Here is a 17,379-nt window from a genome sequence, read left to right as displayed (position 1 = left end):
TTCCCCAAACTGGTCCACAATTTGATCTCTTTAGCATCACATAAAATTTTATATTTTCAAAAAATCCAAAAAATGAAATTGTTAAAAGTGAATACTGTAACTCGTCCACAATTATTTGAACCTCCTAATTATTTAATTTCATAAAAGGATTAACATGGGCAATTCACACGTGGCTTTCATTGGTTGATGATTTAGAAATTGTCTTTGTCACCCATCGGTGATTGTAACACCTCTTAAACTCAAATCCTTCTCTCTCTCTCTCTCTCTCTCTCTCTCTCTCTCTTTCCCTGGTGTTTTGTTTGTGTTTTCTTCACCGAGTGACTTTGGGGAAGACGGAAAAAGGAAAGAGAAAATCGAAAAAGGAACAAACTTTCCATGCGCTAAGAGAAAACCCTAATCGGATTCAACTCCCTCTTTCTTCCTCTCTCTAAAAAGCTATTGGAAAATGGTGAAGAAGAAGGTGCCGGACTGGCTCAATAGCTCGCTCTGGTCCACAACTCCATCTTCCAACGACGATCACTCCCTCCAGTACGCCTCTAAACCTTCTCCAACCGCCACCTCAGCCGCCTCCGCCGGCTACGATGTCTCTGAGCCTCCCGCCGTTGACCCACCCGTCCCTGTGCCTCCTCCTTCAGTCGTCGTGGAACGAGAGTCTCCCAAGCCCGAAACTCAAGATTCAAACCCTAGCTATGAAGATAATAGTAATGGCGTTTCTTCAACCCCTTCCGCTGAGGAAATCTCTCGCCAGGCTCAGCTATTGACTGAGGTTTGGCTTGCTTTTTCCATTCCGTTTTTCTAGTTCAATCTCTCTCTGTTTTTTTTTACGTTGTTTTCAATAATTGGGGAATTGGGTTTTTTTTGTAGTTATCGAGGAAGGTGATAAACATGCACGAATTGAGGAAAATTGCTTCGCAGGGCATACCAGATGGTGCTGGGATTCGTTCTACGGTGTGGAAGGTGTGTGTATATGTGTGTAAAGTTACCATCTTTGGGTTTCGTTTTTGTTTGGTTCTTGAGAAAATGTGGGAAAGTAAGTTTATTGTTTATTTTTTTATTTTTTATTTTTTTTATGCTTAAACATAAATGTAGGATGAAGATGCATATGATTTGTTATTTCGTACCAGTTAAAGAATGGCCTTTAAGGGAATTGGGTTTGAAATGGTGGGTTTGCTTAATTGTGCAGCTGTTATTGGGATATCTTCCTCCGGATCGTAGTCTTTGGTCGACTGAGTTAGCTAAAAAAAGGTCCCAATACAAACATTTCAAAGACGAGCTTCTGATGAATCCCGTAAGTCATGTTGAGGATTTTTTTATTATTTTTTTTCCATCTTACTTGTCAATTAATGTTGGTTCTGAACTTCTGGATACCAAAATGAAGTGGTAAATCAGTTATAGGTGGTCTAACAACCGTGGAATGTAAGATGTAGGTTACTTTTGAAACCTTATGTCAGACTGATGAACTTGAAATATGGACTGCACATTGCTGGCAGAGCCAATTGTCCTTACTAGTTGCTAGACGTCTTTTCAGTTGGATAATCTTTGAAGATTTGCGGTTTCTTTTACATGTTATGTTTGTTGGCTCTTTTCTCAATGTGTGAATAAATCTGTAGATCTTTGTCATCTTGGTGTTGCTACAGTGTCTTTAAGACGTATAAATTTTCTAAACATTCTTTCTGGGGACCTTTGCAATGGATCTCATGTCATTTTTTCTTCAGGCAGGATTACCTGAAATTATAGCAAATTGTGTCCATGCATAATTATGTAAATTTGTATCCAGCATGAAACATGTTGCCAAACGTGGCAATTTAGTAAGACAAAAGATAGAGTATGCGATTGCCTCTTTTTATATTGTGCACTGCATTTGTCTCTACAACTTTGAGAGTTCTGAATGTTTTTGTGGCTAGTCAGTCAGAAATTACAAGGAAGTTGGAAAAATCAACAATTTATGACAATGATGAATCAAAATGTGAAAGAAGGGGCTTACTCTCGAGGTCTCATATAACTCATGGGGAGCATCCTTTGAGCCTTGGGAAGACCAGCGTTTGGAATCAGTTCTTTCAGGTATTATTACTGGTATCATGTTTCATACCTCATAAAACAATTGCATTTGCAAGTGCTTGACAAGTATTCTTATATCTTGAAGAATAAGTGTATTTCACATATTTGAGAATGGAATTGTTTTTGGTGGGGAAGGATATTCTTGTTCTGTACATTTGCTTAAGGGTGTTTCTCTTAGTTTGCTTAAAGCTAGTGTAACTTTTTATGTCCATGTTTTGAATAATGTTTTGTGGTTTTCTACCTTTTTAAGTGTGAATCTCAATTTCACTCTTCCCCCCCCCCCCCCCCCCCCCCTTCTTTTTCTTTTGTTTTTTTTTCTTAAAAGGTTAGTATTTTGGTTCTCTGGCCACCAAGACGTCCACAAAATAGTAATATAATATGGTACTTCGTCTGCTTCTTGTAAACGAGGGTTTCTCAAAATTTTAAACAATGACTGTTAAAAACAGGGTTCTTATCTAATCAATATCTGGTGACTGGTGACACTTCACAATACAAACTTTTCATTGGTCAAGGAATTTCTTACTTTAATTGAAAAAAAACACCCTTGGATCTAGGATCTGGAATAACATACTTTGGATCTTGGACAAGGCTATCTATCTGAATAAGAGTGCTAAATTAATTGTCTCTTTATGGACTTTTCAAACTTAAAAAATTGATGAATGGTTTTATGAAGGCCTAAACTATTTTCTGATGATAACTGATCTCTATGATTTATGATGCATGATATATTGCTAAAATGTGAATCATTTATTCTCTGGAGCTTGTCTTGCCATGTCTGTGGCTTAAATAGGAATGTTATTCCTGTCATTCTATTTACAATTTATGCTCCTATCCACTGCTGTACAACAATTCATGTGAAAATTTTAACTTGGGATCATTTAGGACTCGGAAATCATTGAGCAGATTGACCGAGATGTAAAGCGCACTCATCCAGATTTCAACTTTTTTTCCGGGGACTCACAGTTTGCTAAATCCAATCAGGTCCACCCCTTTATCTTCTGGTGAAAAATGTTACAAGTAAGTTTTGGCCTTTTTAAGTGAAAGCATTTAGTTGACTTCTGTATCTCGAATTTCCAGGAGGCATTAAAGAGCGTATTAATTGTATTTGCAAAGTTAAATCCGGGTATAAGATATGTTCAAGGGATGAATGAGATTTTGGCACCTTTGTTCTATGTATTCAGGAATGATCCCGATGAGGAAACTGCGGTTAGTATATGATGTGTTGCTTGCATTTTTATTTTGTTAATCTTTAATCTTTTGATTATCTGCTGGAAACCACTGTTTGTATTATATAATATCTGTGTGTGAACCATACTGTGATGCTATATTCATTCAGCTGGATTTAGAATTTGCAATCATCTTCCAGTGATTGTAAATGGAAAGTAAGATGTGTTATAGAATTTGGTTAAGTCCAGATATTTGTAATGGTATGGTTATTGAGTTATGTCATCAATAATGTTGTTACTTATAATGAGATATGGATGTAAAGATTATTATTTAGTAGGAGCCCTTAAATACTGAGCTGAAAAGGACAACTTTCCACCATCAGAACATTTAACTGTAGTGAAGTGAAATATGCTGATGGATAATAGTAATGAAAATAACATGATATATAGCAATTTTATTGCACAATCATAACTTGATTGGTAACCTTTTTTGCCATCGTGTTTTAATCTACTATTCCTGGTTTCATTTTACTTATCAGTTCCTATTGTCAAGTTATGTAGGGTTGTGCTGAAGCGGACACATTCTTTTGTTTCGTCGAGTTATTGAGCGGATTCCGTGACCATTTCTGTCAGCAACTTGATAATAGTGTTGTTGGAATCCGTTCCACAATTACAAAATTGTCACAGCTTCTGAAGGAACATGATGAGGAGCTATGGCGTCATCTTGAAGTCACAACAAAAGTAAGATATAACTCTACCACTTCTTGTTCTATTTTCGCTTTCCATCAGAGTGCTCCATTATTCTACAGGTATTTCTCTTGTCAAATTGAGTGACTCTTAATGAAGATTTCAGAGCATTGTTTTAAGTGACTTGACTTGGTTTTTCTTCTAGCTCACTGTTATCCCCTGGTAGTTGAATGGAACCTTCTCTCTTCAATTTACCATGCTACTATTCAATTAGCAAAAGGCTTAGAAGTCATGTAACCTTTAAAATATTGTTTGTGCTTTTCATTTTATTCTCATGTTATCTCAATTTATGAGAAGTGCACCTTTGGAGGGATCTATTACGATTCTTTAGTTAAATAATAAACCGTATAATACTTTCCAACATTATAGTTTGAAGCTGGAGTGTTTCATACAAGGTTTCAGAGTGGTCTAAACTAATATTCCAATCAGACTGCTGTGTGGAGTTTGGCATTTGGATTAAAAAAAATGAACCTAGGATCCCATGAAACTGACCAGCACAATCTTGCCCTAGTTTATTCATATTAAGTTGGGCGTTCAGTTTAGCTATATGGGCCACTTCAACTGGTACAGAAGTGTCAACACACTTTTAAGTGTGAATGGGAACAAGCAAGGGTCAATCTGCAGAATGGATTGGTCATTAACTGTTTAAAGGGGGATAACCCTCAAAAAGGCCAGTTGACTCAGATATATCATATCTTACCTTCTGAAGCAGGGAGGCTTTGTTATTGAGGTGGGAAGAATAGTCTTCCTCATCTTTCTCTATCGCGGTTTGTCCCACTTGTCTCTTTTTCACATAGCAACAAAAGGTGCTAATTTCCATCAAGTACGAATGCTTAATATAGTTATTAATAAATCCTTGCACCTCTAACTTGGTTTAGTCATGATAAAAGAAAATAAATTAACATTTCTATGGAGTAGTTTTTTCAAGTTAGTTCAGCTTAAGTACATTGAGTTGAAAACTTCATAACCCCATAACTAAACACGTCTGTTTAATTTTCTGCTTATCCTCGCTGAGTCACAATATTGACAATTTTGCTGTACATAGAATATCCAAAACCTGTTCAAAGTTATATAGAAGGTGCACTGGCATTTCGTAAGTAAATAATCTTTAGTTATAAAAAAAATCCCATTGATCTTTAGGCAAATTTGTTTACAATGGTCCACTTCCCAACTTATTTTTACCATCTAAACTTATCAAATAAAGAAAAGTTCATAACCTTATCTCAGAACTTAATTGTACTTGGAGGCTAGCAAATTAGGTTTCCTGGAAAAGAGAAATCACTATTTCGACTTTTAACTGGTTTTTGTTGCCTAAATTAATTATACCATGGGGAAAGAATGAAAGGTCTTCTTATTCATAACCTTATGAAATGCCTTCATTCCCAATAAGACCATGCCTTTCTAGAAGTAGTTATCTGATCTGCTTCATGATTTGCCAGTTGCTTTTAGAACAATTACTATTTTTCAGTTATTAAATAATTTCTTTTAAATGCTAACTGCTGCTTATTTCTCTCATAGGTCAACCCCCAGTTTTATGCATTTAGGTGGATCACTCTCCTTTTGACCCAGGAATTTAATTTTGCAGACAGCCTTCACATCTGGGACACACTTTTGAGTGATCCTGAAGGTCCACAGGTAGGTTTTTCTATTTCATAATTATGTTACTTTTTATGTAGAAAAAATAATTGATCAATGGAGGGAACAAGCTACCATGGATCCAGTTTTTTATTCTGTCTTTCTCTAAGCTGTACCATGGGGATGAGATTCCCTAAGTGTGGGAAATACTTTCCAACTGTATTCTATGGTACGAGATAAATTTGTGAATTGCCAGCTAAAACTTTGTTAATAACGAGAATGAGATTGGTCTGAAAGATTTCGGATGCACGCTGGATCTGTAGAGTGGTTCCCTTTTCTTTCGGTTGATGGCACATTTGATTTTGCTGTTGTTTTTGCCAATTCACCCCTTGCTTCTTCTTCTTTCGCTATCTTCTTTTGGTTGAATAATAATAAGGTTTGTATGGCACTTGAAACTCTCAACTACTGACAATGATATTCTGGATTCTGACAAATTGTTGCTTTTGTGCTTTGTAGGAAACTCTTCTTCGTATATGCTGTGCAATGTTGATTCTCATTCGGAGACGACTATTAGCAGGCGATTTCACTTCTAATCTCAAACTACTACAGAACTACCCTCCAACAAATATCAGCCATCTGCTCTATGTTGCCAACAAGCTGAGATTACAATCCTCAGGCTGATCTACTTCCCCATCCTTTTCTTCTTTCACATTTTTGCTTTAGTTTACCATATTTTGTGGTTCAAATTTCCAATGTTTGTAAATTAGTGGATGTAAATGCCGGGCAAGAGTAAAGACTGATAGGTTTTTATTTTTATTTTTTTAAATGAACTGTTATTTTGGTTGCATAGTCTTTTTATTTATTTTATTTGTCTATTCAATTATGGATTGATGAGGTGATTGGTCAGAATCATTGTTTTGTAATATTCGTTATTGGTAGGTTCATCAATCAAACGAAAAGACTCAGTGTAACACGCTGGACGCTGTCTTCTCTTATTTTGTTTCAAACCGTGACTTACTGAACAGTGTCTTTGTGACTTGCCCAACACTGAAAAATGCTCAAAAATAAATAAATAGAAGTAAAGAAAGGATTGTACCCTTTCGAGATTAAGAATGGCATGTAGTGATTCTGGGTTTGAAGTTTTCTTTCTCAAGTAAAATTTTGCTTAAATAAAGCAGAATAAATGACTGGAAGTCATTTGTTGTTTCGTAAGTCAAAAGAATGATAATTATTAGTTAAAAAATGAATGTTATTATAACTATTAGTTAAAAAATGAGTATAAATAAGATAGAAAGTCAGGTGTACGGTTATGTCATCTTACCCTTATTTCTGATGCATATATGGGTCTACAAACAAAATCCTCATACAATAATCCTAAAGGTTAATATCTTATTGTAATTTTGTAATTATTAAATGTTAATAAACTTATTTTAATATATTGTTAATTCTACTATATTGATTTTAATAGCTGAAATTAATTTTATTTTATTATGCTTTTCTTATATTTAAGTTTTTATAAATTTTGACTAGTGTGTTATATTAATATCTTTTGGTAGAATTATGATTTTGATAATAAGTTTTTGAAAATATTGAATTCAACATCAATAATATTTTTTAAAAAGAAATATATGTGTGGAAATAGAACATACTGGAGCATAAGAGAAGTGAAAAAGAAAAAAAAACTATTTATCATAATTATTGATCATAATCATAATTAACACACAATTTAAATATGTGTTGCAAAAGATTCACTTTTTTAAATTGGGATTTAAAAATAAAAATTAATAATTCAATACTACAAATTAGCAAATGCGATGTTAATAAGGGTGCTGTAATCATCATCAATTGTGATAGATAATAAAATTAAAAAAGAGAATATGAGATTTTACCTCCATGATATTCTTATTCTCTTCTTGGATTCACTTAAACCAAAAGGTTATGATTTATGAGGAAGTATGGATACGTAGAGATGTACAACAAATAATAATAATAATAATAATAATGATAATGATAATAATAGAAGGGCTCTAATAATAATTAAGGTACAACAATAGAAATATATTTATAAGATCCAAAAAAATATAATTTAATTTAACAATATATATATTTTTGAAACAAAACAATATATTCATGACAATATAGATGTATATATATATCTTTCAATAAACAAAGATATCTTTAAAACTTATGTAGTAAATAATAAGACTTTTTTTTACAAAATGTGAAAAAAACTTCCTAGATAGAAAACATTAAAATAAAGGGATATTGTCACCAGAGATCACTAACCTATACTGCTAGTGACAGTTAAATCCTTAAACTAATTTTTTTGACAAATTACTCTCTAAACTTGCAAATTTATTTCATCATTAATCCCTAACTAACTTTCCATCCAAAATTCTATTATCACGAGAGACTAAAATGAAATTTTTAGATAATTTATGGACCACATGTGCAATAAACATTTAAAATTTTTTATCAATAATTGTTTTAAAATCTAAAAGTTATACTTTTTATACAAAGCAATATCTTTTTCTTTTTTTTTTTGGGACAAATTGGGATATACAAAACTATATCCAAAAATTGAATCAAGTATCAAATGTTTGAAATTTACCAAGAGAATATAAAATAAAAGGAAATTTAAAAATTTAAAAATGTTCATAAATCATTCCCATAAATTAAAAAAAAAAAATATATATATATATATATTATAATAAATAAATGAAGGACGTAAATGAAATGTTACTCAAATGACATTTGATTTTAAAAATAAAATTATTAATAAATAATTTTAAAATATTTTAAAATTTTTGTCCCTTTAAAAAAATTCCAAAGGATAAAAAAAATATTTTTAAAGAGTTTTAAATAATTATTAATAAAAAATATTTATTTATTAAAAAATATATTTAAAAGTATTATGTAGGTATTTTTTAGTGTTTATTGCGCATACGATCCCTACAGATAATGGGATTTTGAATGGACAATTAGCTAAAGACCAAAAGTGAAATAAATTAGAAAGTTCATGGATCAATTTGTCAAAAAAAAAAAAAAATAGTTTAAGGACTTAAGTATAATTAGCAATATAGTTTAAGGATTTCTAGTGATAATATTCCTAAAATAAATGAATTTTTCTCATTTTCTTTCTCTATGTTAACTAAAATTTATGTTCGAGAGTGGATAAGAGCTTTGGACCATATTTTCCTTTAACTAATGTGAAAAATATAATTTGAATGAAAGAGTATAATTGCCAATAGATGCTAAAGTTTATCTGCCTTTTTAGAATGAGAGAGAGTTTAATGAGGAAATTAAATAGAGCTAATGCGATGGCATTGTTTAATGAGGAAATTAAATAATCTTAATGCTATGGGCATTGTTTACCTTTTTGACTTCAATAAAGACTTGAAACTTTTTAAGTGTGGGAGCAGAACAAATTTGGAAAACTTTACATACAAATAACATTACTATTAAGGAAATTTTGAAAGCAACCGCACCTTTTCCAGCATATCAAAGTGACATAACAAGTGAGAAGTTGATAAAAGAAATAATAATAATAATAATAAATGAGGAGGAAACAATGTCAATTAATTATTTAAAATTAAAAATCAAAATTTGATTATTTATAAATGGAAAGCCAAAAATAAGCATGATATTAAAGACGTTGCAATATATGACTACATTAAACATTTTTTTACAACTTGATTAAACTTTAAGTGGCGACTCTTAATACTTTAATAAATGTTAATATTTAATATTTATCCTGACACAATAACGTTAATAACGTTAACCTTATTTCTTTTCTTTCTTTATTTTTTTTCTTTTTGACTAAACCTTCATTATATTGCTATATCTAATATATTGATTTTAATAGCTAAAACTAATCTTATTTTATAACGATTTTCTTATATTTAAATTTTTATAAAATTTGATCATGTGTAATAATTATATTTTTAGTAGAATTATGTTTTTGATAATAATGAAGCTAATAAAATATAATTGGAAATAGAATATTGGATTTTCTTCTTTTTTTTTTTTTTTTTTTTTTTAAATTGTTACAGAATTTAGGGGAAAAAAACAACAACATTTATGGGGCTACAACTGTCTTAAAAAAATTAACATTGCAATTACATTAGTAGCATCCTCTCCAAGAAAACCCAACATCAAAACCAATAAAAATATGTATTTTTATATTATATATATATATATACACACAATATATATATATATATATATAAATATAAAAAAATTTCCAATATTGTTTCAAATAAATATAAAAACATTCATAACCAAACATTCTCAATATATTCAAAGAAAAGGACAAAATTAAAAAAAGAAAATTGAAATATATTCTCTTTGTATCCTAATTCAACTATGTTTTGGTTCATTTAGGTACTTAGGATTGATCAGTTTACTTGCCAGTCAAGTAATAAAAGAAACTATATAAAAAACACTAATCCTAATGCTTTTCCATATCATTAATTTACTGAAAGTGCGCAAACATAGCTCTATACTCGGGCTTGTTAACTGTAATATCGCTCATGTTGAGAGAGTAAAAACAAGGAAAAATCTTCTCTGTTTTTTTTTTTTTTTTTTTTTTTTTTTTTTTTTTTTTTTCCCGAAATAGAGATTAACAATGGAGGACGGCAGAATTGAGGTAGCAGCCGAGACAGTCACTTCGGTAACCACCGAGAAAAACTTCAGCAGAGAAAGTGGCTTTTGGGATCGGGTCGTCACCGCCAAGATACCACTAGGTATCCCTCTTAGACCTCTTCCTTATCCTAAGAAGATTTCACACTTAGACTGGATTAGACGTTGTATTTATGTTGCTTATGGACCTATTCCTGACGATTGGACCTTCTTGTGGCCGAACCCGAAATCATCAAAGTCGCTCAATCAGCTCATGATTCCGATGGTGCTCGCGAATTCCCGTACCAAAAGGATCCGACAGAGGTTGTTAGGGATGAAGAAAAGGAAAGAGGAAAAGGCTCGTCCTCCTTCACTCTACGGTCCCATCACCGAACAAGAAATTCTAATGGTGGCAAGAAAGCATATTCTACGGGTAGCTAGACCGGCCAAACTGTCAGTGAAGGATTTACCCAGGAAAAAGATAAGGATATATGCGAGAAAAAAGACGCCATCAAAGAAAATGAAATGGCCGAGACAAGATACCCAACCTGATGCTGCCGCTATGATGAAAAGCAAGAAGGTGAAATTACAGCACCCTTCTACAGCGAAGACGACGAGCTTCTGTACTCGTGGTGGGGAGGCTTGTAAGAAGTTCATCACACTGTTTGTCCTTGTAAGAAATTCACCTCACATTTGGTCCATTGCAGCCTAGGTATAATTGCTACTTTTTTGGTAGATTTTAAGACTTAAAAGACTCAATGTTTTTTTAATTTGTTGTAGATTGGTTCAATGTTCATTGCAGATTGGTTTAATGTTCGAGTTTTCAAGTAATCACATCCCTCAAAGCTGTTCATGTGACGAAATTGTTAGGTATAAATTTGTTGATTTGACCAATCAGCAGGGCCTAAATCATTTCAAAACCTTAAAAAGTAGAGGTTTGCAAAGTGTAACTAAAATATTAGGTGTAAAATTGGTCCTTACAAATATATGTATATCCTGCTTGGTTCTGAAAATTGTTTCCTTTATTTTAGAATATACTGTTATTTTTGTTACTTTAGAACATATCGTAATTCTAAACAAAATAATGTCATCTTCCCTTATTTCTAATGCACATATATTTTTAAAACAAGTACCACTTATTAAATGAAGGAGCTATAAATTAAAGTTCTTCAATTGTGATTCCCTCAACTAAAGACTTCCAAAACTTTCAAAAAGAGTATAGACTATTTAGTGTTTAATTTATTGTATCCTCAACAATCTTAACTTTCTCTACACATACATACGAGGTCAGGTTCGTGATACCAGGATGGGGAAAATAGTGGTAAATGATTAAAAAAGAAAAAAAATCCTAATTTTCAATCTCCTACTCCCAAATAAAATAAAAAAGGAAATTATTTTAACTGTAATTATTAGAAGTTTAAAATTTTAAACCTTATTTTATTTTATTGTTATTTCTAATATATTGATTTTAAAAGTTTAAAATTTTAAACCTTACTTTATTTTATTGTTATTTCTAATATATTGATTTTAAGATCTAAAATCTATCTTATTTGACAATGATTTTCTTATATTAAAAATTTTATAAAATTAAACTAGTACATTATTTAAATAAGTTTTAGTAGGATTATATATTTCTTTTTTATAATAAGCTTTTAACAATATTGTTTACAACAGGGTCCTTTCAGAGAAAAGAAAAAAAACCATCACTTAGTATTGTTTTAAGAATGTATAATTGGTGATGATTACAGGCATTTTTTTTTTTTTTTTTCCCTGCTAATGGATGAGTCCTACAAGGGGTTGAAGAATATTGAAAAATTTGTTCGTTTCTACGAGAAAGTTTCTTAATTTCCTAAAGGGAGTCGGACGTCGCCCTCAGGTGACTTGTAATAAAAATCCTGTCGGCCAATTTCATCAGCTGCCACGAAAAAGGAAAACCTTTCTCTGACGGACTGAGAAACATGAGCCTTAGCTCATGATAATTTCAGATGTGGTCAAACTAGATGCTTTATTATTTGAGCTAATAACCTACAAAATCATAAATGAATACGTTCTATAGATTGATAATAAGTTAAAGCCCTGTTCAGAATGTGCAAAAACCAAAAGAAAACTAGTAATGTTATATCAATCAAGAGAAAAGCCTGCTCTGAATGTGCAAAACTTCCTAAAAACCAGGAACTTTATATTTTATAGTGGGAAGCATTTTTTTCATATGTCCTAAGAGAGGGTTCCTTTCTATGTAACTTAAAAAAATAGAAATAAATAAATAAATAAAAAAACCCCATCAAATATATAAGTTACAATTATGGATTCGGAGTGGAGAGAACAGGCTTTTGGCAGGAAATAGCAATGAACCTGGGAGTTTTGGGACCGAAGGCAGAAACATGCCAGCAGCATAATAGAATTCATGACATACTATTGACTATGATTTGTCATAAAATAAGAATATAGACATATTATCTGGAAACTTTTAACATAAATATGGTAACCAAGTTTCTGGGTTAAAGATTCCAAAAGACGTAATTTATAGTCTTTGGAAACCAAATTCAAGGTGATGAAATTTTTAGCAAAGTTTATTACCACGTCAGGGAATTGTTTGAGTGCTTAAGCTTTGTATTGTAGGAACTTTCAGTATCTCCCTGTAACATTCATCATAAACATTGTTGAAATTCTTGGGTTTGCAAAAAATTGTTGCTAATACACAGTACCAATTTCCAAACGAGATGTACAAAGCAGCATCAGATTAAGATGGCATAAATATGAGATACCTTGCAAGACTTTAAGAGAGGCGCGCCCCCCCCCCCCCCCCCCCCCCAAAAAAAAAAAAAAAAAAAGGTCTGAAAAACCTGATTGATTCTCCAATAGAGGTTCTATCCAATTCTGCAATCAACCACCATCACTGGTACAACAACATTTCAAATGGCATGCAAGTGCAGGTGCCAATTCATCTTAGTAGCCATCCAATTTTAGAATTTGATCTCAGTATGTGAATGAAAAATAAAATGTAACATCCAATTTTTGACTTACCATCATTAACTTCTTTTCTCAGTGCTCCCATGTTAAGTTCTTTTAAAAGATGAAAAAATTAATAGTCAGGAAAGATTTGTCTGAAGCAGAACAACAGATTGTCTTGCTGTTGAAGAATTAAATTATCAGTGTAGTAAATAGTTTACCATGCTAAGGGTTAATAGAGTAGTAGGATCAAATTCTTCACATTTATTTGGATCAATTGGAACACAAACACAACCTGGAACAAAAACACAAAATAGCTAAAGCAACGTTATGGAGATCCAAACACCTATAAGGTATCAATCCTTGAAAATGTTCGTAGTTGACATGGAAATTAAATGACTCTTACTACTGAAATTTGTTAACAGATATAATGCATCACTACGCTTAAAAAGTTAAGTTAAAGTTAGTCTTTGAAACAAATTGTAATCCTCATGATTCATGAATATAAAGAAGCATACATATTAATGTGAGTTCCACTCAGAATTTCATTCTAATAGATATTACACACACTGACCTGTTTTTGGATGAACACAGAAAGGTGCCTTTAGCAAAAGTTTCATGTGTTTTGAACCTAAGATGAAAATAGAAAGGTCCCGGTTAGAGAATGGTTATGACTACCTATAAACTTAAGATGGTTTGCACTTGAAAATTATATTATATCCTCTATGTACACTGTTAATGGCCCTGGGGAGGATAAAGACTACAGTGTCCAAACTTGTTAAAACATGGAAATAGAAGGTTGACATAACAACAAACATCCATATCAAGCATAGGATAGGTAAAAGAGAAGACAATCTCTTCAATGCACCAACATAGCCCTTGTACGTGAAAATTGGAATTGAAGATATTACAAATTACCACCTATAACTCCAAGCACGCTTTGCTCATATACATTCCGACTTATGAAGTCTTAAACAGCTTCTGATGTACTTGATATACAAAACAAGCATGCAAACACATGCAGAAACATTTATTATTACCCCCCAAAAAAAAAAAAAAAAAAAAAAAAAAAAAACACATACAGAAACATGCTGTCATCATGGTGGTACTGAACAGAGACCAGAGGATAAATACTCTAGCATTTATATAGTTATAACTTTCAGTAGAAAACTGAACTTGTACAAATTACTTTAAACCCTGAATATAAGGACTATATGCTTTTGGCAAACATGATGCCTTACTTTGACCTCCTTGTTTCATACCTTCTGTTTTCCTGACTGAAGCAAATGTTTCAGCTGCTTCCATTGAATATCATCAATGCCTTTTTTTGTAATGGCTGATCACTTATATCCCACAAATTTCCCTGCAGCTCAGACGTAAGAGCCACAAAGATAAAATATAAATTAGGCTTTAGTAATGCTCACTGGTAATAGTCTTTTATATAACGGTGAAAAGATTTAATACATACATTCATCAGGAGTCATCTCTAAAATCTCTTCATACATGATCTTTACTCAAAAATAAATTTTGACTTGAAAGCAATTTTGTCTCAAAAAAAAATCCTAAGAACTTCAGGATATGGTCTCCTGCAGGGATAAGGTGCATATTAGTGTAGGAAACAAAGATTTCAGCATCAGAAAATCAATTCCATATGACAATACTTACGCAAGGAATGGATGGAGGACAACCAGTAAAAGAAGCCTTTGAAAAAAGTACAGATCAATTGCTTCCACTTCCATTTTACCATAAAAGAGCTGTTAAAATCCATACGTATGTTAAACACTCTATATCACCTTATAGACGCAAAAGTAGTCAGCTATAGATGCTCTCTGTTCATTAGTCAGTCTGGAGGAAAAATGACACTATGTTATGAACCTTTAGTGCTGTAAAGAGGCAAGCAACCAGTAAAAATGAAATTGTGATTGTCTTCTATTCAGCAGACTACCTTCTTGCTTTGCCATCACAAACCCAGCAATGAATTCCATGTCTTCTGATATGGACACACAGAATGTGATTAAAACCAAAATCATCTGCAACAGAGCTATAAACACAGTAAAGGGACTCCAATAACATATATAAAAACAGACCAACTATTAAAATCTCACCTCATAGGGCAGTATATCAATAATTTTTATGGCAATCCAAATATGAGCCCCAAAGCAGCAGTATCTAACATCATCTTAATCTGTTATATCCTGAGGGGGAAGGAAACGAACTCATATATTTCATACGAAAATATGCCAAGAGAAGAGTTACAACGGATTGTAGTAACTTCAGCAGTGCACGTCTCTTTGAAGGCTGCAGCTTATGAAAGAAGGGAGAAAAAGTTAGGCTTAAAAAAGTGTATACAAAGGTAAGGATGGAGAAGAAATAAAATCCTCAAGAATCCATGGATGTACCATGCATAAATACAACAAGAGCAAAAAGCATGTGCATGATTCATTATGGAGTCACTTCTTGTGTTATGCGACTACTAAGAGCATGGTCAACTTCTATAAAAATTCTAGTTACAGAATTACAGGACCAAGCTATGGCTGGTAAGAAAAGAGAACTCGGATCAATAGAATGGGGAAAATGAAACATACAAATTCTTACATAAACACTGTACAAAGGTCCAATATCCATTTTAAAAGCACATTTTTCTTTGATGGACTTCTCAAGGTTAGATGCATTGTCGAAAGACTGGAATTGCAAGTAAATATCATTATCCAGTGTGAAAGAAAATTCTCTTCAGGCGAAATAGGACTGATTGCACCCGGGATGCTTCCCATCTATAAAACAACCAAGTCATATAATTCCATCAAATAGAAAAAAATAAAATAAAATAAAGCATAAACAAAACAAATACAGCAATCCAAACAAACCTAGATCATATAACCAAACACAAACCAATCTGGTTGATTGAGGAATGAGATCACCGTTTCCATAGGACACCCGTGTATGAATCAGTATAAGGAAATAGCTTTCCTCCAACAAAAAAAAAAACAAAAAAAAAAAAGAAAAAAAAAAGAAAAAGAAAAAGAAAAACTTATCAAATTATCTCAAAAAATTCAAAAACATACAGCATTTTCGTAAAATCAATTTCATATTTCATATGTAAAGGCAGCTATAAGAGGCAACAGAAACCAATATCGCTTTACCATAATAAACTGAGATAATTAAAATTAAGTCCATCAGGAATTTGAATTCCCTTACCATATCATCCTTTCCGTTCTCCATTTCCTGATTCTTCTCCACTGTCGCATTTTCATTCCTACTCTCCAATTCAATCAACATCGTCTTTGTCTCAAATTCCATCAAATCCGTCAACAATACATCCAAAATTCATCATCATCTTAAATTCCTAACCATATTGAAATAAAGTTCACAGCCCAAGACTGAAGGGAACTACAGTTATACCTCCAAATGACAATGGTGGATCTCCGATGGCTCGTCTATGCAGAAGGGGAAGAAGCTGGCAGTGGATTTTGGGTCTTTCTTTTGGGTCCGTTCGCGAGTGGTGGTGGTTTGACGTCGACTGCTGCGCTGTGGAATTTGGAAAACGCGGGCAGTCCTTTTGTTGGAGTAGAATAATAGTATGGCGGGATTAATATTTAATAGTTTCCTTTCTTCGTGTTTTTTAAAAAATATGATTTTTTTTTTAATTTTTTTAAATTTTTTCAGTTTCGGTTCACCAAAAATAATTTCTTTTTAATTTTAATTACCAAATTTGCGAATATTCATACTCTCCTACGTGGCAACCAACCGTAAAAAAAGATGAAAAAAAAAAAAATTAAAAAAATGGTAAACTATGAAAAAATTTCATATAGTTTAAAATTTTTGTATGTCCTCTATTTTTTTAATAATATTAAATTTATCAAAATATATATTAAATTTATTTGTCAAATATATTATTTTCTTAGATATTTTAAATTTATTATATATATATATATTTATATATATAATACCATTTCAATCAAAATCGTATATCGAATAGCCTATCAACGGATGAGTTTAATTTATTTTTAATGCTGAAATGCATTTATCTTCACCTTCGAATTTTATAAATTGATAGCATCCCTTGCAAATGTTGTATATTTAGTTAATATCTTTGTCTTAGATAATGGCTGAACCTTGCAAATGTTGTATATTTAGTTAATATCCTTGTCTTAGATAATGGCTGAACTATCCCAGCTTAGCTATTTTAGGAGGTACTGGTACAAAAGTCCCAATAAAAAGTTACTGGTAACGACATTTCTTGAAAATTGAGTTCAAACTGGACACT

At 32.1% G+C, this 17,379-nt stretch overlaps 2 protein-coding genes and 1 long non-coding RNA gene across 13 annotated transcripts; 2 read left to right on the top strand and 1 right to left on the bottom strand.

Moving 5' to 3' along the window:
- Positions 1-263: 263 nt before the first annotated feature.
- Positions 264-6,570, top strand: LOC107422380 (uncharacterized). Of its 2 annotated transcripts, none has more exons than XM_016031816.4 (9): positions 264-766; positions 865-957; positions 1,184-1,288; positions 1,909-2,061; positions 2,941-3,039; positions 3,136-3,264; positions 3,786-3,965; positions 5,557-5,606; positions 6,063-6,202. In XM_016031816.4, the coding sequence occupies exons 1-8, from the start codon at positions 446-448 to the stop codon at positions 5,584-5,586; spliced, it is 1,110 nt and encodes a 369-aa protein (XP_015887302.2). In that variant the 5' UTR covers positions 264-445; the 3' UTR covers positions 5,587-5,606; positions 6,063-6,202. The 2 variants fall into 2 exon arrangements, with proteins under 2 accessions (XP_015887302.2, XP_015887301.2); XM_016031815.4 differs by having other exon boundaries at positions 265-766; positions 5,490-5,606; positions 6,063-6,570.
- Positions 6,571-10,160: 3,590 nt separating this feature from the next.
- Positions 10,161-11,257, top strand: LOC112492408 (uncharacterized). Its single transcript, XM_048477408.1, has 2 exons — positions 10,161-10,878; positions 10,969-11,257. Exon 1 carries the CDS (start codon positions 10,174-10,176, stop codon positions 10,876-10,878), a length of 705 nt encoding a protein of 234 aa, XP_048333365.1. The 5' UTR covers positions 10,161-10,173; the 3' UTR covers positions 10,969-11,257.
- Positions 11,258-12,974: 1,717 nt separating this feature from the next.
- Positions 12,975-16,674, bottom strand: LOC107422372 (uncharacterized). 10 transcript variants are annotated; one of them, XR_009638304.1, is made up of 12 exons: positions 16,311-16,674; positions 15,980-16,077; positions 15,701-15,886; positions 15,221-15,419; positions 15,061-15,145; positions 14,781-14,960; positions 14,584-14,701; positions 14,378-14,478; positions 13,690-13,746; positions 13,337-13,410; positions 13,191-13,229; positions 12,975-13,062 (listed from the first exon to the last, which is right to left on the bottom strand). It is a non-coding gene; the product is annotated as an uncharacterized LOC107422372 (long non-coding RNA). The 10 variants fall into 10 exon arrangements; XR_009638303.1 differs by having other exon boundaries at positions 15,221-15,413; XR_009638307.1 differs by having other exon boundaries at positions 15,711-15,886.
- Positions 16,675-17,379: the final 705 nt, after the last annotated feature.

The sequence above is a fragment of the Ziziphus jujuba genome, chromosome 3, assembly GCF_031755915.1.
Source record: "Ziziphus jujuba cultivar Dongzao chromosome 3, ASM3175591v1".
NCBI classification, from domain to species: Eukaryota; Viridiplantae; Streptophyta; class Magnoliopsida; order Rosales; family Rhamnaceae; genus Ziziphus; species Ziziphus jujuba.
This window is presented reverse-complemented; position numbering and strand designations above follow the sequence as displayed.

Bases quoted from the DNA above. Each gene is read 5' to 3' on its own strand.
- LOC107422380 (XM_016031815.4), top strand. From the start codon at position 446: ATGGTGAAGAAGAAGGTGCCGGACTGGCTCAATAGCTCGCTCTGGTCC. The intron at 2,062-2,940 runs GTATTATTACTG...GGGATCATTTAG, and splicing joins TTTGGAATCAGTTCTTTCAG to GACTCGGAAATCATTGAGCA. The intron at 3,040-3,135 runs GTCCACCCCTTT...TCGAATTTCCAG, and splicing joins AGTTTGCTAAATCCAATCAG to GAGGCATTAAAGAGCGTATT.
- LOC112492408 (XM_048477408.1), top strand. From the start codon at position 10,174: ATGGAGGACGGCAGAATTGAGGTAGCAGCCGAGACAGTCACTTCGGTA.